Consider the following 23,159-nt stretch of genomic DNA (forward strand, 5'->3'; position numbering starts at 1 on the left):
TTAAAGAATGATCACACCGAGTGTAGACAAAAACATGGAGGAGGTGGAGCTTTAGAACAACCACTCTGTAACACAGTTTGTAGGTATCTTCAGAAGATAAACATGCACCTACCGTACAATCCAATCATTCCTCTCCTAGGTATTTACCCTAGAGAAATGCAAGTGTACGTCCATATAAAGACCTGTACACGTATGTTCACAGCAATTTCATCTGTATTAGTCAAAAACTGGAAACAAGCCAAAAGTCCACCAACAAGCGAACAGATGAACAAATTGCATTATATCCATAAATGAAATACTATTCAACAATAAAAAAGAACGAACTATTGATACATGCAACATGGATGAATCAAAAAATAATTATGCACAGTGAAAAAAATAAGATAAAAAAGAGTACATACTGTATGATCCCATTTATATAAAACTCTAAAAACTGGAAACTGATGTATAGTGACAAAAAGCAAGTCAGTTGCTGTGGGAGGCAGGGAGGGTATGAAGTGGCCCAGGGAAACTCAGGGGTGGTATGTATGTTCACTGTCTTGACTGAAGTGATGCTTTGACAGGTGCACACGTCACAGCTACGAAATTACACTTTACATGTGGAAGGTCTACTGTATGTCAACCACACCTAAACAGAGCTATTGAAAACACCCGGCAGTCCAGCCAGTGCCTATATGTGTCCAGTGGTTATTACAGTCTTCTCTCTTTGCTTGTGTGTACAGCATTGCCAGAGTTGACCTGACCATGACACAAGAATCCACATGGTGCTGCCTTCTAAAATTTTCATTCCAGTGTCAATAAATCACAGCACAGCGCACAATGAATATTGTGTGGCTTTGGTTCAGAAAGCAGTTAACATGGTGCTGCAAACTCTAATCTGGTGGTGCTATAAGCATTAGACATTCTATTTGTGATGATGTTGTACCACACCAAAGGATCTCATATAAAATACAAATCTGTGTTACCTAAATAGGAAGCACCTAAAGGGTCTCTTGCTGTCTGGAAGAGGACAGGCTCATGGACAGAGGGCGTCGCCATATCAACGGTTGTCCACGCCACACTGTGCGAAGACCCACAAGCCACTCGTGTGATCTTCTGGCCTTCTAAGCCTTGTACAAGTGTGGGCTTTCGATTAACTGTGGTTGTGCCATTGCCCTGCTGGCCATGGTCATTGTCACCCCAAGCATATACCTGTTAAGGGGGAAAAAATCAGAAACTTTCAAGATTCCAGAACATTTTCTTTAAAATTACTTTAAAATCCTTGCCAATGACTATAAACCAGTATTTACTTAATATCAGTTCAATGGCTTAATCTACTCTGTTCTGTTATAGGAAGCAAGGAGATTATCCTCTTCGACTAAATACAGTAACTTATTTTTTCCTTTATTTTGCAAAGAAAAATGATAAAAAACAATATGTTCACTTTTCAAGTAAATCACTTCTGACTTTACAGAATTAGAAGGTACAATTCATTTTTAATTCATTTTTACTAAAAAAAAGTATGCCAATTTTTTGCCATAAACGTATTTTAAAAATATAACATCCATGAGCCTATCACACTATGGCCTCTCAAAGCAGAGAATGAGAAATACCTGTCAAGGATAACAATTTCTAAAATGATATATATCTCCCCATCAGCTATCAATTTCTAAAGTAAAATACTGCTAATACCTTAGCAGTAGGAGCACCTTCAATGACGATAATCTCTTCCCATTTCCAAGTGGACTTCAGAGTGGGGAGTCCAACACTGTATAACATGCATGAGCCAGCAACTCTTTCTAAGATGCCCTCAGCCTGTGCCGACAACTGGGCAGATACACAGAGGAACAAAATGGACAAAGCCCTGTTCTGGTTTTTCAAGTACCAAGATTCCTCTCATTCCATTACAAGTTACACTTGGACATGAAAAAGATCTATCATAACCTCAGCTTACCTGCCCTGCGTCCGTGACCGCTAGGCAGTGCAGGGCGCCGACAGCCACATGCACGATCTTCTTCCCTCTCAGCCCTTCCACCACCTGAGGCTTCCGCACGTGCACATCAGAGCCGTGGCCCAGCCTGAAGTAATCCCCCTTACCCCTGCGAAGAGGTCAACAGTTCACATTTTAATATATGGCTATAGTCTAGCAATGCTCCACAGGAAAACACTCATTGTTTACAATGTTAGAGCCATCTCAATGGTAAGATCATATACAATGCCTACGGTGTTTGAAATTATGTTATAAAAGAGTATACCATTAATTCATTAATTCTACTAGCAAGATTCTAATGTGTGTTTTACAATATTTAACTAACTGATGTAGGTTTTCACACAAAGAGATTGAAAACATGACAAAAAAACCTCAAATGCCTCTCAAAAGTCCTCTTTAGTGTAATTCTTTCTCAAGCTGCCTCTGGGTCATAATACTCAAGCTAAGGCCCATCAGACCATCCAGTGTCAGCCGAGTGTCCCATTCCTTTTTGATTTAATAAAACAAACTTTCACAAGAAACACAGGTGAACTTTTTCAGGATCACAGAAATCAGAATTCTGTTTTCTGCCCATTTGCTCACTAGGGTTCTAGCATGGTAAGAAAGCATAAGAAGGGCCGGCCTGGTGTTGCAGGAGTTAAGTGCACACGTTCTGCTTCGGCGGCCCAGGGTTCGCCGGTTCAGATCCCAGGTGCGGACACGGCACCGCCTGGCAAGCCATGCTGTGGCAGGCATCCCACATATGAAATAGAGGAGGATGGGCACGGATGTTAGCTCAGGGCCAGTCTTCCTCAGGAAAAAAGGGGAGGATTGGCAGCAGTTAGCTCAGGGCTAATCTTCCTCAAAAAAAAAAAAAAAAAAAAGAAGCAAACAAGCAAGCAGAAGAAACTCTCTACATAAACCTCAACTAAACAGAAGAGACATGTTGGGCTAAAATTTCTCTAGCGTTCTTTTCCAAACAACCCAGTTATAATGGCCAATTTCTTCTTATAATGTTATCACTAATCCCAACTCGAAAAGACAAAGATACCTGGAATGAGTAAGAAAATGAAGGTTTTACCATCCCCTCAGGGTGGCATGGGGTAGGGTGGAGGTACCCCAAGACACATTGGTGGGTGACAGGGAGTTTACGTACCATGTCCACACCACTCCCGACTTGGTGAGAGCCAAGGAGAACTGAGCTCCACACTCGATCTGGCACACCCCCTGTCCATTTAGTCTCTCAATGTTCTGGGGAATGTTACAGCCCTCACTTCCTCCTCGGCCCAATTTTCCAAAGTCACCATCACCCCAGGAAAATACCAAACCTAGGTTTAAAAAAACATACTTCAGATCAACTTTTTATGATGTTCCTACCCACCCAGAAACATAGAATCAGGACAGGAGCTCACCTTCATCAGTCAGAGCCAGGGTCTGTGCATCTCTACTTCCACATGCAACCTGGATTACTCTGTGACCCAGAAGGACTTTCACCTACTCAATTACAAATTTAAAAAGAGAATGAAGCACAGACACTGAGAAAGCAAGGAAAATTTTTTCAAAGACTGAAAGCCAATAATGCACATCTTTATGAACTTTCCTAGACTTGAAGCTTATCTTCTCTTGAAATGAGCAGATGGTAAGCTTTCTGTAAGCAACAAAAATGCGTATGTGTATAATCACCATTTTGGGCTTCAGTTGAGTTGTATTATCCCCATGTCCCAACCGGCCATATTCTCCAAGGCCCCAGGTATACAGTTCACCGCTGGACGTGAGGGCTGCACTATGAGAGCTCCCGCAGGCAATATCCCGAATACGCTTGGTTTTCAGGGCCTCTATTAGCCGTGGCTTGTCACAGTTCCTAGAGCAAGATTAAATAATATTCCCTATAATCAATCCAGTTTTTTTTAAGAAGGAAAAAAGGACATCTACCCTGATCCACATTTAGTCAAAACAACATCTGTAGATCAACTTAACTATCAAATCTTAGAACAGGTAAGGCCAAATCACATTCATAGATATTTTAAAAAATAAATTTTTAAATTCTATTTTCATAAACAACCTATCCTATTTAATTTCCTGCAAAATAACTATCAAATGGCATTCACTATTATCATCAGTAACAATTTCTTATTAGCAAGTAATGAAAATATTCTTACATTCTGCTGAAGTGTCCAAGTTTGCCATCGTCACCTTCACCCCAGGAAAACACTTTCCCATCAACAGTTAAAGCCGTAGCATGCCGGCCACCTGCAATGTTCACACAGATATGAGCTGCTGAACTGGTATACCAAAAGTATGCAGCCTAACTACTTAATTTGCCTGGCATGCAGTATGTACTCAATGAACATGTGTCGAATAAATGAGTAGATAGAAGCAACATCAGGCTGACAAATACATAAAATGAATAAACTCTTATTAAACTACAAAGTTTAAATCCAAGAAACAATTTCACTCACAAAGGCAAAAGAATGCTGTTTATTAATGGGGTTCCTGTTCTATTAAATATATAAAAGATCAAAATTCAGATGGTAAAAGTAAAAATAAGTACATTTGTGATCAGGCAAATTATCAAATGCAGTGGCAATTAAGCTTTTGAGAAATGCACCCCGAAAGTGGAATTATTTAAGCAAAAGTACCATCATTTGCAATTAAGGCATTATACTCACTATTCCCACAACACATCAGCTCATGCTCTTTCCAGCATGGACCATTCTCTCCCAGTCCATCCACTCTGCCTCAGACTGAAGAGCACTGTCTTTACTGGCATTTCCTGTCACCTGTTCCTGGGTTCCCGGTCCCCTCAACATTCATTCTGCCCTGTTCCTTTGGTACCAACAAAACCCATATTATCAATGGCAACCATGTGCTCAGCTAAAAACTACACTTCTCAGACTCCCTTTCCCAGAGAGGATGGTGACAGAGAAGCAATGAAAATGAGTGAGGTTTCTGGAAAAGCTCTTTAGAGGGGCTAAGTGAGCTGGAGGAAATGCCCATCTCGTGTCTGCCTAGAGCCACAGAGCCATCTGTCAACGAGGGTGGACAGAAAGAGGAAGCCTGTGCTCATCATGCGCTGGAGCTGCTGAACTGGCCCTGGACACCACCTCCAGACCTTCACGGAGGAGAAAAGTAAAATTCTATCTTGCTCAAGCCACTACTGTTTGGATTTTTTGTTATATGGGGTTAAATCTAACCCTATTTGGTACAGACACAAACTGAGTTTTACATCTAATTCAGTTTCATTCCTCAGAGGCAAGCACAGTGCTTTGAAAGAAAGAATATTCAATAAAGGTGTCCTATGGGCCAGCCCCATGGCCTAGTGGTTAAGTTCAGTGTGCTCCACTTCAGTGGCTCGGGTTCAGTTCCTGGGTGTGCACCTACACCACTCGTCAGCAGCCACGCTGTGGCAGCGACCCATATACAAAATAGAGGAAGACTGGCATAGATGTTAGCTCAGGGATAATCTTCCTCTTCTCACTAAAATAAATAAATAAATAAATGTTTCCTAAATTGAAGGAGTATCAATTTTTTTAAAAGGATTCTTCTTATCAGTGGGGATCACAGACACTTTGAGAATCTGAAGAAGGTTATACAGGCTCTTTCTCCAGAAAAATAACATATATTTAAGCACAGAACATGATGATTTCAAAGATGCTATGACCCTGAGACCACAACTCCAAGACTGAAAAGCTCCTCTTGGAGGGGTACGCCCCATACCTAGAATGCAAACAACTCCTGGTCTCCAAAAAGCCTCATGCAGCAACAATAATTCAATTCTAGACCACCACGAGATTACATTATCCAATTTTTATTCCCAATAAGTAAGTAAAACTTGAAAAAGAATGCAAGGATATCTTAGGGAAAATTATTCGAGGGCCCTAGTTATTTACAGAACAGGAGCAACAGGCTTATCCTCATACAAGTGCCAACTTGGCCCGATACCTGAGTGAACGGCCACCTTCTTGACCACATAACTGCTGAGAGCCGTGACCTGCCGGGGGATGGGCACAGTCCCGCTGGAGATGCCCAGCCCAAGCCGGCCATTTGTGGCCTCTCCACAGGCGTACACCTTTCCTTCTACAGTCACTGCAAGGAACAAGAGTGAGGAGAGGACTCACTTTTTACAACATAACTATGTTTTCAGTGTTAAGCATGATTTAAAAATTACTTAATATTAGAATAATCATACCTGCAAACAAACTTTTAGAACCACCAGCCACCTGTACTACATTCAAAGCAGACAGTGTCTCAGAGAACGAAGGAACCTTTATCTAGAACAGAATGTTTTTAAAAAGCAAAAGAAGGGAAAAGATAATTTTATCTATACTTTTAAAATTACAAGTAACCTGATTAGATGATACAAGGAATTACTGTTAATTTGCATGGTTATATTAATCAAAGAAGTTTCTTTCTCGTAGAGATACACACTAAAGTATTTGAAGGATGAAATGATATAATGAGATTTACTTTAAAATTAACAGGGGTAGGGGTATGTAGAAAATAAAGACAAAAAAAGTGACCATCTGCTGGTAACTACTGAAGCTGGTACAGAGACACGAGAGCTCAGGTGCCTATTCTTTCTACCTGGATATGTTTGAACATTTCATAATAAAAGACGAAAAGTAAAATACAAATAATCTAAAGATATAAACAAAAACTGGTAAACTATGTTTTATTTCAGGTCATGTCCTGCTCAGTCTTGTTGATTCTAACATCTCTAAGAAATTATACACTTAAATTTCCCATTGTAGATGGCGGTGATTTAATTTAAAACTCCTAAAGCCTTTGCCTAAGAAACACTTTATGATTCTCACGTGTCAGAAATTATCAGTCACTACTACACTGGAAGAAAGGATTTTTATCACAACTGTGGAGCAGTAAATCTATCCTTCACATGCAAACTCCAGCAAGGGCCCTGTGCTTGAGGATACCTGAGATAGCCCCACACCATCACAACAGAGACTCCCAGTGCTTACTGCCCCTTGTCCAACTCCAAATGGAGTCCAGGGGCCTTAAAACACAAATGTAACTCAAGGCTGTTCAAATAAAGATAAAAACCCATCTTACTTGAAAGGAGAAACTTAAATAAATGAGTTTTAACTTTCCGTCTCAGCCTTTCAACAATGCAGGCAATAAGGCATCTTATGATGGGTGAAGTCTCACAGAATACCAAAAGGAAGCAGAGAAACTCATCTGAAGAGAAACTGTTTCCAGGCACCAAATTTTGGAGGAATCTGTTCTATGGCTCCTTAGTTAACAGACACTGAATTCAACTTTGGCTCAAATGCATCATTTGTTGTACCTACTCTTTAATCACACCTTGCTCATCTTTGTGCCACTATGGCATTTTTTACACATTATTTTGTTCATGGTAAGCAAAAACGTGTATTGTATTGAAGACAATATAATTATAGTCTACAGTTTTCATCTATACGCTTGTCAGATCTTTTCAGAAGTGTACTTTCTAGTTTATAAAACAACAATAATGCAGCTATATCAAAAGTACACTATTTCCCAAGGACAGAGGCTTTTCAGAAACTAAATTTGATAACATCTATGAGAGTTCACATCAAGAATTACTTTAGAAAAATCAACTTAAAAAACAACATTTGGAAGGTAAAACCATTATAAAAACTTCAAAAAAAAAAAAAAAACTTCAAAAATAGTCTGGCTATTGTTGGGCCAGCAAAGCTGCTCCTCAGTCATGTAATGACAGGTGACACGGGAACTTCAGGCAGAGGTGGGATACCTTAGAGCCTTTCAGCCCGCCCAGCTGGTCCTTGTCATTCAGTCCCCACACAAACACTTTGGTTCTTATTGTAGCCGTTGATTCCAGTCCTGCAGCCTTCTTTCTAATAAGACTAACCAAAGAAAAAATAAAGAGAGAAACAGAGGTCATTCAGCATAAAAACTTTTAAAAATAAAAAGGAAAGCAATCTCAAGTATGCAAAGTTTGCTGATTACTATGAGAAACTGTTAAGTTTTGTTTTAATATAATAAAACCTCAAGTATATATAGGAGTAAATGCACCAGAGGGTCAAAATTTGTAGAGACTAGCTTGTTACCTTTTCATACTAGAATTTAATTGTAGCTTTTTACCTTTGATGAAGATCTTTCTATGACACACTAGGCAGCTCTCTTTCTTCTTAAATACCAAGTTGAACATTACAGCTATTTTACTGACTCAGAGCAATTCCTGCCCATTACCTGGACAAACAGCTACTATAGATGTAACTGGAGAGAACACTGGATGGTCCCAGGAGTCACCACTGGGACTAGCATTGTGGCAATGTCCCTAAATTAGAAATCTGTCTGGTCATTCTTTCTCCCCTAAAGAAATAATAGATATAGCCATATGACCCTGCAGGCACTACTCCAACACAGATATATGTCGTAAAGGACAATGCAATTTTCTTCCTTCATACCCTCCGCCAGCTGGGCTTCAGGTCCCCACCTCCGTTCTCTCTTGGGAGGCCTGCCCCACACCCTGAGGCTCCTGAAGCATAGGTCTGGCAGCTAGCTCCACCACCTTGTTCATCCTATCTCCTGTCTTGCCCTCAATAGGGCGGAGGTTGAATCAACAAAGCACTCCAATTCTTGAACTTGGGGAAACTATAAAGTGCCCAGGATAGAGTGAGAGTTTCTTGGTTGTTAGTCTGATGTCAGGTGCTAAGAAACTGCTTCTTTTGTTTGCAGCTCTTGGCTTTTAATTGCTTTTGTTCTAGTTTCATCAGCTAGGATAGACAACTGAAGGCTCCAGAGACCAGATTTGAGACAAGTAAGGTTTTTTAACACGTTATATACCAACGAATACTTACTTTAAAGAATCAAAATTTTATGGTTTGGGGATAAAAATGTAGGAAAACTCTTCCATCTGATTCCAGGGACAGGAGAGCAAATATATGTACATTGTAATCATTTGAAATACTTTGTAACACATTTTTAGTCAAAAATATGTACAGGACACCAGGAGTAATATTTAAGATAAATAACAACTGGTACCAAGTAAGTATGAACCATTCAGAACGGAGGCCAGTCATGTGTGCTCAGTGTGCGCACCTCCTAGCTGGGTGCCTGCCTAGTGGGAGACTGCTTGGACCACTCATTCACATTGAAGTGATTAATGGTAAAGATGGTAAACTTCATGCTATGTGTATTTTATCACAAAAAATTTTTTTTCAATGTAAAAGTTAATGATAAAATACTTAGCAAAAAGGCTATCAAATATAGATGATACCATTTCCACAGGAAAACACAAGTAGGGACAGATAAAAAGAAAACTATAAGGATAAAAAATATTAACAGTGATATTTCAGGTAGAAAAATTAAAAATTTTTATTTCTCCTTTTTAGTGGTATTTTTCTAAATATGATGTGTTTTTACATTAAATATTCCCCTAATAAATTAAATTATAATTTTTGAAAACTCAACTAAAACTTACCATGAGATATGCTCTAATTAAATATTTACTTTTAAAAGTGAGAATTTTGTAATGAGCACCACCAATAACAAATGGCTCTCACCTCCCACTGTTGCCTTTTTCATCTTCTTCCTCTTCATTATCTGAAGCTAAGAAAGGAACTGCGGCCAAGTCTTCCTCCTCTGCACGGATTCGTCCCAGCAGGATGAGACCATGGATTTTACAATCGATTCCTGAGCTCCTGCACTGCTTTATTGCAATTTCAATATATCTGTGATACTAGACACAAAAACAATGAGCTACAGACTTTTTAGAACCAAAGACATTAGATATTTTAACAGGAGCAGGATATTTGAGACCTGGAATATGTGGAAAGTTAGAGCTCCTTTACTAATTTCTGAAATATCAAGCAACTTAGGTAGAGTTAATGCAGCCACACTTGACTAGAGTTTGACTTCAAAAGAAGTCACTAATTCACCAAGCATGTCTATCCAAGGCATGGGACTCACATTGATTTTCTTACTAAATTGGAATAGTATGATAGCCTTACGGAATGACTGCAAACCTTTCTGTCTTAAAGCTTTCCTGAACCAAGATGTATTAACAGATTATATGTCAGGTAGTTCACAGAGCCTTCATAATTTTTTTTAACTTTTTATTGAGATTATGATAGTTTACAACCTTGTGAAATTTCAGTTGTACATTTTTGTTTGTCAGTCATGTTGTAGGTGCACCACTTCACCCTTTGTGCCCACCCCACGCCCCCTTTCCCCTGGTAACCACTAATCTGTTCTCTTTGTCTTCATGTTTAACTTCCACATATGTGCGGAGTCATACAGAGATTGTCTTTCTCTATCTGGCTTATTTCACTTAACACAATACCCTCAAGGTCCATCCATGTTGTTATGGATGGGACGATTTTATCCTTTTTTATGGCTGAGTAGTATTCCACTGTATATATCCAATCATCAGTTGATGGGCACTTAGCTTGCTTCCACGTCTTGGCTATTATAAATAATGCTGCAATGAACATAGGGGTGCATGGGACTTTTGGAATTGCTGATTTCAAATTCTTTGCATAGATACCCAGTCATGGGATGGCTGGGTCATATGGTATTTCTATTTTTAATTTTTTGAGAGATCTCCATACTGTTTTCCATAGTGGCTGCACCAGTTTGCATTCCCACCAGCAGTGTATGAGGGTTCCTTTTTCTCCACAGCCTCTCCAACATTTGTTACTTTTTGTTTTGGTTATTTTTGCCATTCTAACAGGTGTAAGGTGATATCTTAGTGTAGTTTTGATTTGCATTTCCCTGATGATCAGTGATGATGAGCATCTTTTCATGTGCCTATTGGCCAGCTGTTTATCTTCTTTGGAGAAATGTCTGTTCTTGTCCCCAGCCCCTTTTTCAATCGGGCTGTTAGATTTTTAGTTGTAGAGTTGTGTGAGCTCTTTATATAGTATGAAGATTAACGCTTTGTCGGATATATGACTTGAAAATATTTTTTTCCAATTGGTGGTTTGTTTTTTTATTTCAATCTTGTTTTCCCTTGCCTTGAAGAAGCTCTTTAGTCTGATGAAGTCCCATTTGTTTATTTTTTCTATTGTTTCCCTTGTCTGAGAAGACATTGGTGTCCAAAAAGATCCTTTTGATACTGATGTCAAAGAGTGTACCACCTATATCTTCTTCTAGAAGCCTTATGGTTTCAGGTCTTACCTTTAGAGTCTTCATAATTTTTAAAACATAGTAAAAATAATTGAATATATACAAATTATAAAAAATAGTACAAGATGTTCTGTGACCCTACCACCTAGTTCAACAATTATCAATGTATGACCAATTTTGTTCATATATGGATTATCATAAGAAAATTCCAGGAAGCATCTTGTTTCAAAACTTCAGTGTGTATCACTGAAATATGGGCATTTGAAAAATATATCCACATTACTATTATCATAGCTAAGACAATAATTCCTTATATCATCTAATATGCTATCAGTGATCGAATTTTCTGATCATCTCATAAACATCTTTCTATTGTTGGCTTGTTCAAATCAGGATCCAAGAAAGATGCAACCTCCCTCGGTTATGCCTTGCTATTCATTTGCTAAAGCTAGTCTCTGTCCTGCGGGATGCCCTTCATTCTGATTTGGCACCCATTGTATTCCTCTATCCCATATTTCATGTGAACAAAGAATGATGCAGCAGGAAGCACATACACCACCTATGACTCCCTACTGCCTCGAATGAATCTGAACAATCCTCAAGATCTCCCTATGATGTCACAGGAAGCTCAGGTTGAACAAAACCATTGAGATTCAAAAGATAAACTGAGAAATGAAAATTTCTACAGGAAAAAAAGACCCTGTTTCTTTCTTTAGCAAGGAAAAACCAAGAGAATTAAGAATTAAATGAAGTGCAAAGTGTAGGCATTGTTTGAATCATGATTCACACAAACCAACTACACAAGGACATTTATGGGAAAACTGGGAAAATTTAAACACTGACTGGGTATTGTATGATATTAAAGAATAACTGTTAGGTGTGATAATGGCATTGTGGTTACATTTAAGTCTTTGTCAGAGATGAATATTGAAGTATACACTATTGAAATACGATCATGTCTAGGACTTGTTTTAAACACACCAAGATAAAAAAAAATGGGGGTGGGGGAACACGCAAGGACATAGTGAAACACGATTGGCAAAAAATGATAATTGTTCAAGCTAGGTGACAGGTTTATGAGGGATTCAGTATACTTCCTATTTCTGGTTATATTAGAAAATTCCCATAACAAGCCATTTCAATGATAAAGAGTCCAGTAGCTTCACAGGAATGATATTCTAGTGCTTAAGTTAGTTGGAGAGATGGAGAGTGGGTCATGAGTTTCCCAGTTACTCACAATGCTTCAATATTTCTCATACATGTGATAGATACTATTTTTTACTTATCAAATATTATGTAATAAATTGTTCTAAATTGAAAATTTCTTAAAGTTAATATACCCTTTATGAATAATAACCTTAGTTATTGATTTAATAAAGTCTGCACTTACTGATTTGCTTAAACTACAAAAACATTTGGGAGTATGGACATTAGACAAGCTGCATTCAGTTACCTAGCAATAAGTTAACAATAAAATGCACTAAAATTCAATATTATCTTTTCTCAGAAAATTAATTAATTAATCAGTATATCACATAATAGTTCAATGACATAAAAGAATAAATGGTGCTAAACAATTCCTAGTGTTGACATCTGTGTGGAAGGATATACTGGAAAACGTGCGAGAAAGTCTCACTGCTGTGTAATATATGGGTGCTGTTTAAAAGAACCTTCATTGATTCTCTTAGAATTTTCAAGAGATACAATAAACTTGGAATCATTTTGCAAATTACCTTATTACCAATCAAAACAAATCAATAACTCAGTACTTTATGACAAGTTCAGCACTTGATGCCAACAGGTATGAAAACAAAAAAGGAATTTCAGCATCACATGTATGGTCAGAAAAAATCATTGCACACTAATACACATTTAACGAAAATGACACTGCACTGGCTGCAAAGAGCGACTGGATATGCCTGGTAACAACTTTTGCTAGGAGTATTCACCCCTGCTTCTTACCAAAGATAGTGAGATTGAAAGTTATTTTGTTTCCTTTTCAAGCTATCTGATAAGCAGCAAATTTAAGCTGTGTACATGTCAACTTTTAAAGTAAATACAATTAATTAAGGGGAAAAATGGGCTCAATGTTAGTATAGAAATGTTCAAAAAAGTCACCTCCATTGCCATTTGTAAACCATCAAAAAGGAACACTATCGTATCCACTTACCTCTGTGCAGTCATTCAGAAGGGACACTGTGGTGTCAGTGGGGTTAATATTGATTGTCTTCAGTTCAATTAGGTTATTTAAGGAATTTCCACCTAGGGGGAAAAAAGGGCAAAGGAATCAGACAAAGGAGTTTTTATTATACGATAGAAGATACTTTTTGAGTAAACTAATTGAATTACCTGACACTACAACCAGAGATGGCATGTAGCTACTGTCAGCAGGATCTACTATCATTTTTAATCTATGAACAAGAACATCTGGGAAAATCTCCAAACGAATCCAATGCTTTAAAAGAAAAAATGAATTCTCTGTTAGTAAAGTTCAGCTATATTTTAGCTACTAAAATATTATCACTAAAGCTTGAATCTACATGAGATTTTTTTAACATATTATCTGGCATGGGAGAGACAGAATTTGCCTTTAAGCTGGCAGAAACAAGAGCATTGTACTCCATCATTTGCTCATTAGAAGAAAGTCTCACTCTAAGCTCCAAAAACGTGTTTATAAACTCCTCCTGATCTAGGGTGGTCCATTTATACCCATCAAGGAGTGGATCATAGAAAAGATCATAGAGTCAAGATGGAGAAAAAGCCCCTCTCCAAGACTGACCTGCATGTCCAGATGATGCATACCCACATGTAAGTGCAATTATGATAGCATGCCAAAGATCAACACATATTTGTTAGGATATATTAGAAAAACTTCTAACCAGAGCAGAATATGAACACATACATTTTATATGCGGGAGTAAAAAAACACCACTATGCTCTTACACCCACTATCAATTGGTCAGTTAGATAAAATCTGTTACCTATGTCGTTTAAAATCTCTGACAATAAAAACTGGATGGTATAGTACTCTGTAACTTTAAAATAATTATGAACTAAAATAGAAAACAACTACTCACAGGTGCCATCACAATATAACTTACTAGGTTTTTCAAAGTTCATTTTGAAGCTCTAAAAGGCAAAGCCACCTAAATAAAAGTGGTTCTGGAAGTTGCCCCCAGGGCACACTACCTTTCCTTGCGACCCAGAGGACTGCCAGCAGGGCTCACTGCCATCAATCAGACGAGAAGCCTGGTTCACGGAGGATGAGACATTCAGGCTCTTCACCATCCGAGACCAGCTGTCCAGCAGCATTCCTGGCTGACTGTTGTGACAACGCTTCAGCTGTTTACCAGAACGGCCACAAAATATTGCAGATTGTCCTATTTAACGGTGGTCAAACAGTGTTAATATTTGTGGGGCAGAACCTTCACAACCAAGAAATAAAGAATATTACATAGTGAGGAGCTTCTTACTTCAAAAAAATAAGTTTTCAATTAAAAGGAGCTATTAGATACCTAAAATGGCTTCAAAAAACCTAGTCAAGGTATTTTGTACCAATTTACGAGATGAAGTTCATATAATGCTATGATTTATTCCACTTGACTCTCTCAAGTAATAACAGAGAGAGATATTTCCAGATGGAAGGATACACATAAGCTGGGGGGGAAATACAGTCACAGTACTTACAGAAAATGTTCTTATTAAAAATGCTTTTTTTTTTCTAGATTGGCACCTGAGCTAACAAATGTTGCCTATCTTTTGTTTTTTCCCCCTCCTTTATTTTCTCCCCAAATCCCCCCGGTACATAGTTGTATATTTTAGTTGTGGGTCCTTCTAGTTGTGGCATGTGGGATGCCACCTCAGCATGGCCTAATGAGCGGTGCCATGTCCGCACCCAGGATCTGAACAGGTGAAACCCTGGGCCACTGAAGCAGAGAGCACAAACTTAACCACTCAGCCAGGGGGCTGGCCGCAAAAAATGCTCTTTATAAATGCAAAGCAAAACAAATTTGCAAAGAGTTTCTACTTCCCTTAATGGCAAATCTGGAAATTCATCTAGCCCTCCCACTGAGGAGAGAACATTTAAAGATGACTAAAACTGGAAAGCATCAGAATTAACAAGACGGTAAAGAGATGAAAGGAGGTGTGCTAGGGAATCTACGCTCAAGGTTAGAGGCCGCTTTTCCCTCCAAGAGGACACAGGGTACTTCTGACAGCCTTGTGGGGGAAGGGAGCCAAGGAACCACCAGGAGAGAAGAGGATGGCCACAGAAAACCCCACACTTGGTTTGGGATCCCCACAGGTAGAACCCTAAGAGCAAAGTTGAACTATGCAGAGTTGTTTGTTTTTACAGATTGCAGCTCAGCATGAAATCACCTCACTCAATGACACTGGATTGAAGTGAGCCCAGATAGTTACTTACCCCAATTATCTGGAGGACCAACCCTCTCACCCTCAATCTCTGGAGAAAGATAATATCTTAGGGCTCAAATTGATTCAAGAAATATTTTTTAAAGATTTTTATTTTTCATTTTTTCTCCTCAAAGCCCCCCGGCACACAGTTGTTTATTTTTAGTTGTAGGTCCTCCTAGTTGTGGCATGTGGGACACTGCCTCAGCATGGCTTGATGAGTGGTGCCATATCCGCGCCCAGGATCCGAACTGGTGAAACCCCCGGCCGCCAAAGCGGAGCACGCGAACCCAACCATTTGGCCACAGGGCCAACCCCAAGAAATATTTTTTTAAATACAACGTTCAGGGCCTGGCCCTGTGGCCGAGTGGTTAACTTCGTGCACTCCGCTTTGGCGGGCCAGGGTTTTGCTGGTTCGGATCCCAGGTGCAGACATGGCACCACTCATCAAGCCATGCTGAGGCAGCAGCTCACATGCCACAACTAGAAGGACCCACAACCAAAAATATGCAACTATGTACTGGAGGGCTTTGGGGAGAAAAAGGAAAAATAAAATGTCTAGAAAAAAGCAACTATATTAAATACAACGTCCAGTATATAAGGGCATATGAGGAAACAAGAAAACATGACTAAACACTACCAGAAATGACAGATGATACAAATAGAGTCCAGAATTAGAGTTATAAGATACAGATTTTACAATAACTGTACTTACTATGTTCGAAAAGACATTAAAAATTTCAGCAGAGAACTGGAAACTATTAAAAAAAAAAACCCAAAAGACTAGGCCTGTTAAATACAGTAATTAAAATTAAGAACTCAATGAATAGATTTATCAGAAGACTAGACTCAGATGAAAAGAGAATTAGTAAAGAATATCCACAATGAAGAACTGAGGCGCAAAAATTTAGCAAACATAAACAAGAAGGTGAAAGACTTACAAGATAGAGATAAGGTCTAACACAGGTGAAAGAGGAGTCCCAGTAAAAGAAGGAAGAAAGAATAGGACAGAGACAGTATCTGAAGAAATACTGAATGACTGAAAAATTTTCAAAACTGACAGAAGACATCAAGCCACAGATTTTAAAATCCCTACTTTGAAAGTTGCCAACAGAATAGATCTTAAATGTTCTCACCACACACACAAAAAAAGGTTATTACGTAAGGTGATGGATGTGTTAACTAACCTTAATGGGGTAATCATTTTACGATATATATGTGTATCAATTCACCACAGTGAACACCTTAAATTGGCACAATGTTATATGTCAATTATAGCTCAAAAAAAAACTTAGCAAAGAAATAAAAATTTAAAAGACCTACTTACCCCAAAAAAGATAAATATAAAGAAACGCATCTCTGCATGTATGTAAAATTTGTGTAAGACAAAAACAAAAGAATACCTCAAAGGTAGACTAAGGGAAAATACAAAGATGGATTTGCTTTAGTGGAACAATAACTACACTTCCAGCTGACTTCAACAGAAATAATATAAACCAAATTATGATGGAACAGTATTTTTGAAGAGCTGAAAGAAAATTCCCAGCAAAAATGTTTTTCAAAAGTGGAGAAATAAAGACATTTTCAGACACACAAAAACAGAATTCATAACCAAAGAGACACATTAAAGAAAATATGAAGGAATATTCTTTAGGCAGAAGGAAAATGATGATAGATGGAAAGTGAAAGATACAGAAAGGAATAGGGAAAAAGTACAATGTTATGTGAAAAAATCTAAACAAATACTGACTATATACAGTAACAATAATATGTCTTATCTGGTTAAAAATGTATATGTGTAAAATTTTAAAACATGACAATTAAAACATAATTTAAATCAGAATGAGGGTAAATAAAGCTAAAGGGATTATGGTCCTTGCATTGTTAGGAATTATTTAGCAAAAATACTAAATAATATTAGATTTTGGTAAATCAAAGATGGATAATACCTTGAGTAACTGCTAATACTAAAAATGTGTACAGCATATATACTACTAATATGGCATACAATTATACACTAAAAGTGTGTCTAACTTCTAAGCCAATAAGTGAGGGGGCCTTATTAAACAATGAAAAACACATTAGTCCAAAGGAAGGTGGCATGGAGAAAGGGGAATAGACAATAAGAGGACAAATAAAACACACCGAAAAGTTTTTCAATTTAAATAAAAGTATATCAGTAATTGTCCTTAAATGCAAATACCTAAGTGAGCCAATAAAATGACCCTAAATGTTAATCCTAAATGATCCAAACAAAAGACAAAGATAGACATATTGGAATTAAAAAAAAAAAACTGTCCTCAACTTACAAGAAATATATCTGAAATATGGTAATAAAAAAGATTGAGGGCAAAAGGCTTGAAAAAGATATAGTAAGCAAACACTAACTCAACCAGAGAACTGCAAGAGACATTCTTTTAGGCACACATAAAACACTTATAGAATCCTATCACATGCTCAGTCATATGATCACACATAAGTTTCAGAAAATGCCAAAGATCCATCAGTACATACTCTGAATGCAACGTGGAAACCAGTAAGAAGATACCTAAAAAATGTTGATATGTTTGAAAATTTAAAAGCCAATGAATACAAGAAAATAATTCCAATGAAATTTTTAAAATACTGTGAAATGTATTTTAATGAAGTATTACTACATATCAGTATTGCAGGATATAGCTTGAGCCTTACTTAAAGATAAATTTAAAAATTTAAGTTCATATAGTAGAAAGATGAAAGTGAAAAATAAATGAGCTCAGTATTCACCTCAAGAAGACAGAAAAAAAAATCAACCTAAACCCAAATACCATAGGAAAAAGAAACGGTAGTGATATGAGAAAGAGCAAATCAAAGCCAAAAGTTGGTTCTTTGAAAAGGCTAAATTTGTAAACCCATGGCAGGCTGATCAAGAAAATATTCAACTTAGGCTTGAAAAGGAGATGGGTCTACAGATTCCACAGCCCTCTTACATAAAGGTAAGAGAATATTGCAAATTAGGACTAGAAAAGAACTTCCTCAAAATGATAAAGGCCATTATGAAAATCTCACAGCTAACATCATATTCAATGGTGAAAGACTGAAAGCTTTCCACCTAAGATCAGGAGCAAGATGAAGATACCCACATTTACCACTTCTGGTCAACAAAGTATGGGAAGATCTAGCTGAAGCAATAAGGGGAGAAAAAGAAATATAAGGCACTCAGTTTGGAAAGGAGGAGGTAAAACTATATCTGTTCACAGGTGACATGATCACATATGTATTATTTAGGGTTAAAGAATCCACACACAAAAAAAACAGTCAGAGCTAATAAACAACTTCCACAAGGTTGCTGGGTACAAATTCAACATACAAAATGTGCTGAAAATGTATAGTGTATATGTATGTATATATTTCTACACACTAGCAACAAACATTCCCAAGAGAAAACTAAGAAAATAAATCCCTTAAAAATGGCATGAAAAATCAATAGTTTGGAATAAATTTAACCAAGAAGGTACAAGACTTGTACAGTCATGCATTGCTTAATGATAGGGATATGTTCTGAGAAATGCATCGTTCGGCAATTTCATTGCCATGCAAACATGATAGACTACTTACAAACCTAGATGGTATAGCCTACTACAAACCTAGGTTATGTGGTACTAATCTTATGGGACCACCATAATATATGCATCCTGTCATTGATCAAAACATGGTTATGTCGCACATGATAGTACACTGAAAATCACAAAACATTGCTGAAAGAAATTTAAAAAGATCCAAGTAGATGGAAAGACATCCCTAATTCTCGGATTGGAAGACTTAATATTATCAAAATGACAATTCCACCAAAAGTGATATACAGATTCAATGTAACTCTTATCAAAATATTGGTTTTTTACAGAAATAGAAAAATCATCTCAAAATTCACACTGAATTTCAAGGAACACCAAATAGCCAAAACAATCTTGAAAAAGAAGAAGGATTTCACATTTTCCAATTTCAAAACTTAACTGCAAAGCTCTCCTAATCACAATGGTGTGATACTGGCATATGGGCAGGAAATTAGACCAATGGAAGAGAATTAAGAGCCCAGAAATAAACTCTTACATCTAGCATTAACTGATTTTCAATGAGGGTGCCAGGATCATTCAATGGTGAAAGAATAGTCTTTTCAAAAATGTTGGGAAAACTGGATACACAAGTAAAAGAATGAAATTGGACCCTCACGTTATACTATATACAAAAATTAAGGTAGATCAAAGACCTAAATTTAAGAGCTAAAACTATAAACCTCTTAAAAAGAAACAGAGGCTAATCTTCATGACTTTAGATTTAGAAATAGTTCCTTAAATTGAAAGCAAAAGTAAATATAACTTGAAATGCACAGGCAACAAAAGAGAAAAACAGATAAATTGGACTTCATTTGAATTTAAAATTTTTGGCAGGTGTCAAGATGGCAGCATAGGAAGACTCAGAACTCACCTCGTACCATGGACACAACCAATTTACAACTACTTGGGAACAAATACCCTGAGGGGCAACTGAAAACTGGATAAAAAGAACTCCCGCAACAAGGGACACTCCTGACTCAGGTCGAAGAGGCAATAATTCCTTTCTGGAGAGAAAAAAAAGCTGGCTTCACAAGCTGCAGTACTTCAGAGCTGGCCAGGAGCAATCCTAAGGTAGGCAGGCTTCCTGAGAGGAGCGGGGAAGCTGAGAGGGAGAGCATTACTACTATAAGCATCCTTTGGACTCAGCACAACCGAGACAAGTCTCATAACATCTGGCTTTGGTGGCTAGTAACAACAACAGTGAATACCCCCGAAAAAGCTATCGGACATAAGGGGGAAAAGGCAGATCTTAAAGGACCCCCACACAAATCCACCCATTTTGGAAAGCAATCTAAAATCACCAGAAAGAAAGGTGCACACTCCTTTGGTGAAAACAGACTCACCTGACAGGCTCTGGGTGCATCTCAGTGAGAGGTGAGAGCTCCCCAGGGACTGAGACATTGGGGGCAGCCATTACTGTGACCTAGTACAGGCGTGCTGACACAAATGCAGGGAGACTCATTAGAATTATTCACCTGGTCTGTTAGCCCAGGGCCTGCTCCACCCACTGCAGCACTGATTTAATCCAGCTTGGCCAGGGCAGGCAGCCTGCCCTAGGGACTGACCCAACCCAACAGCCAGTCCCCAGGGAACTTGTGCACCGGCATCAGCTAGATGCCTGGATGCTCTGCAGCAGAGCAGCGGGTCAGCCTCTGCAGGTCAGAGCATGCAAGAGAAGTGGGTGGAGAGTATGGGGTGTTGGTGGAGTGTGTGGGGCCTCTTTAGTGAGGCGACTGGGTCTGCTTTAGGGGGTCGGGATGCTTGCATGGGGCAGGACTGTGGTGTGTCTGGCCCTCTGGGCAGTGTGGCTTGTCAGCTGCAGAAGACTTGTGCTTCTCAAACAGCCACATAGAGAACCAACCTCACTTTCCAAAGCCTGAAACAATTGGGTACTCCCATGCCTGGGCCCAGCCCCACTCAGCTGCAATCCTGAGAGAGCTGACAACAGCCTTGCAGGCTGGAAGCCTAGAGGAACTGTAAGTCCCTGAGACTAGCCACCAGCCATGCAAGCAGCCTACACACTTAACAGGAAAACTGCAACAGGAATGTGCTATCAGACCTTGTAGCCAATTGTGCTGGGGCTCCCCACACATGATAAAGTAACTAAAGAGTCCATAGCAGCCACATGCAGCTGAGAATTAGAACCAGCTGGCCAGGAGGACAGTCTAGCCTCCCTGGGCACCCGCAGCAAGAGAAACCCTGTCACAACAGAAGGACACACGTAGCTCACACAGGGGTCACTCCTGGAACATTTGGAACTGGTGATGAGAGAGAAGCACACTGCTGGGCCTCATAAGACATCTCTTACATAAGGGCACCTCTTCCAAGATCAGGAGACTTAGCTGACCCATCTAGTCCATAGATAAAAGAACACAGAAAGAGGATACATGAGGAGGCAAGAGAATACATTCCAAGTAAGGGAACATGACAAAACCCCAGAAAAAGAACTGAATAAAACAGAAATAAACAATCTACCTGACAAAGAGTTCAAACAAAAAGTCTTAAGGATGCTCATCAATCTTGGGAGAAAAATGGATGAACTCAGTGGGAACTTCAACAAAGAACTGGAAAAGATAGGGGCAAGGCTGGTAGCAAGCAGTTAAGTTTGCACATTCCACTTCTTAGCAGCCCAGCGTTCGCCGGCTCGGATCCCAGGGGCGGACATGGCACCGCTTGGCAAAAGCCATGCTGTGGTAGGCATGCCAGATATAAAGCAGAGGAAGATGGGCACAAATGTTAGCTCAGGGCCAGTCTTCCTCAGCAAAAGAGAGAAGGATTAGCAATAGTTAGCTCAGCACTAATATTCCTCAAAAAAAAAAAATAAAGAATTGGAAAATATAAAAAAGAACCAATTGGAAATGAAGAATACAATACCGGAAATAAAAAAATGACTATAGGGACTCAATAGTAGAGTAGATGCACTAACATTCATATTATAGGTGTACCAGAAGGAGAAGACAGAGACAAAGGGGCAGAGAATCTATCTGAAGAAACACTAACTGAAAACTTTCCTAAACTAAGGAAGGAAAAAGACATACAAGTACAGGAAGCAAAAAGAGCATCAAACAAGATAAACCCAAAGAGGCCTACGTCAAGACACATTATAATTAAACTACCCACAAACTAATAAAACGTATAATTAAACATCCACAAACTAAGTAAAATGATACATCACATTAACAAAATGAAGCATAAAAACCACAGGATCAGCTCAATAGAGGCAAAGAAAGCATTTGACAAGAAACAGCTCCATTTATGATAAAAACTGAATAAAATGGGTATAGAAGCAAAGCTTTTGTACATAATAAAGGCCATATATGACAAACCCACAGTTAATAATCATACTCAATGGAGAAAAACTGAAAGCTATTCCTCTCAGAACAGGAATGAGACAAGGATGCCCACTTTCACTTTTATTTAACATCATATTGGAAGTCCTAGACAGAGCAATCAGGCAAGAAAAATAAAAGGGATCCAAATCGGAAAGGAAGAAGTGAAACTGTCACTATTTGCAGATGACATGATTTTATACAGACTACCCTAATAATCCACCAAAAAACTTTTAGAAATAATAAACAAATACGGTAAAGTTGCAGGATACAAAATCAACATATAAAAATCAGTTGCACTTCTATACGCTAACAATGAAGCAGCAGAGAGAGAAATTAAGAATACAATCCAATTTATAATTGCAACAAAAAGAATAAAATACTAGGCATCTACTTAACCGAAGAGGTGAAAGATCTATACACTGAAAATTATAAAACAGTGTTGAAAGAAATTAAAGAAGACACAAATAAACGGAAATATATTCCATGCTCTTGTATTGGAAGAATCAACATAGTTAAAATGTTCATACTTCCTAAAGCAATCTACAGATTCACTGTAATCCCTATCAAAGTTCCAACAACAGTTTTCACAGAAATAGAACAAAGAATTGTAAACTTTACATGGAACAACAAAAGACCCCAAATAGCCAAAGGAACAGTGAGAAAAAAGAACAAAGCTGGAGGTATCACACTTCCTGATTTCAAAATATACTACAAAGTTATAGTAACCGAAACAGCATGTTATGGCACAAAACAGACACACAGATCAATGGAACAGAACCAAGAGCCCAG

General features: G+C 38.3%; 1 protein-coding gene across 5 annotated transcripts in view; it reads right to left on the minus strand.

Annotated features, from left to right (window-relative positions):
- Window positions 1-23,159, minus strand: part of HERC2 (HECT and RLD domain containing E3 ubiquitin protein ligase 2) — a 272,108-nt gene that overhangs the window by 70,723 nt on the left and 178,226 nt on the right. For all 5 annotated transcript variants that reach the window (XM_070497080.1, XM_014829918.3, XM_070497069.1 and 2 more), the window contains exons 53-65: window positions 14,225-14,415; window positions 13,385-13,490; window positions 13,206-13,297; window positions 9,472-9,647; window positions 7,698-7,809; window positions 6,138-6,219; window positions 5,891-6,034; window positions 4,108-4,198; window positions 3,632-3,809; window positions 3,361-3,442; window positions 3,105-3,276; window positions 1,934-2,078; window positions 966-1,191 (exon numbers count right to left, since the gene is read on the minus strand). In XM_070497080.1, the coding sequence (XP_070353181.1) occupies window positions 966-1,191; window positions 1,934-2,078; window positions 3,105-3,276; window positions 3,361-3,442; window positions 3,632-3,809; window positions 4,108-4,198; window positions 5,891-6,034; window positions 6,138-6,219; window positions 7,698-7,809; window positions 9,472-9,647; window positions 13,206-13,297; window positions 13,385-13,490; window positions 14,225-14,415 (1,797 nt within the window). The remainder of the gene's footprint in view (window positions 1-965; window positions 1,192-1,933; window positions 2,079-3,104; window positions 3,277-3,360; window positions 3,443-3,631; window positions 3,810-4,107; window positions 4,199-5,890; window positions 6,035-6,137; window positions 6,220-7,697; window positions 7,810-9,471; window positions 9,648-13,205; window positions 13,298-13,384; window positions 13,491-14,224; window positions 14,416-23,159) is intronic.

This window comes from Equus asinus, chromosome 2 (genome assembly GCF_041296235.1).
Source record: "Equus asinus isolate D_3611 breed Donkey chromosome 2, EquAss-T2T_v2, whole genome shotgun sequence".
NCBI classification, from domain to species: domain Eukaryota; kingdom Metazoa; phylum Chordata; class Mammalia; order Perissodactyla; family Equidae; genus Equus; species Equus asinus.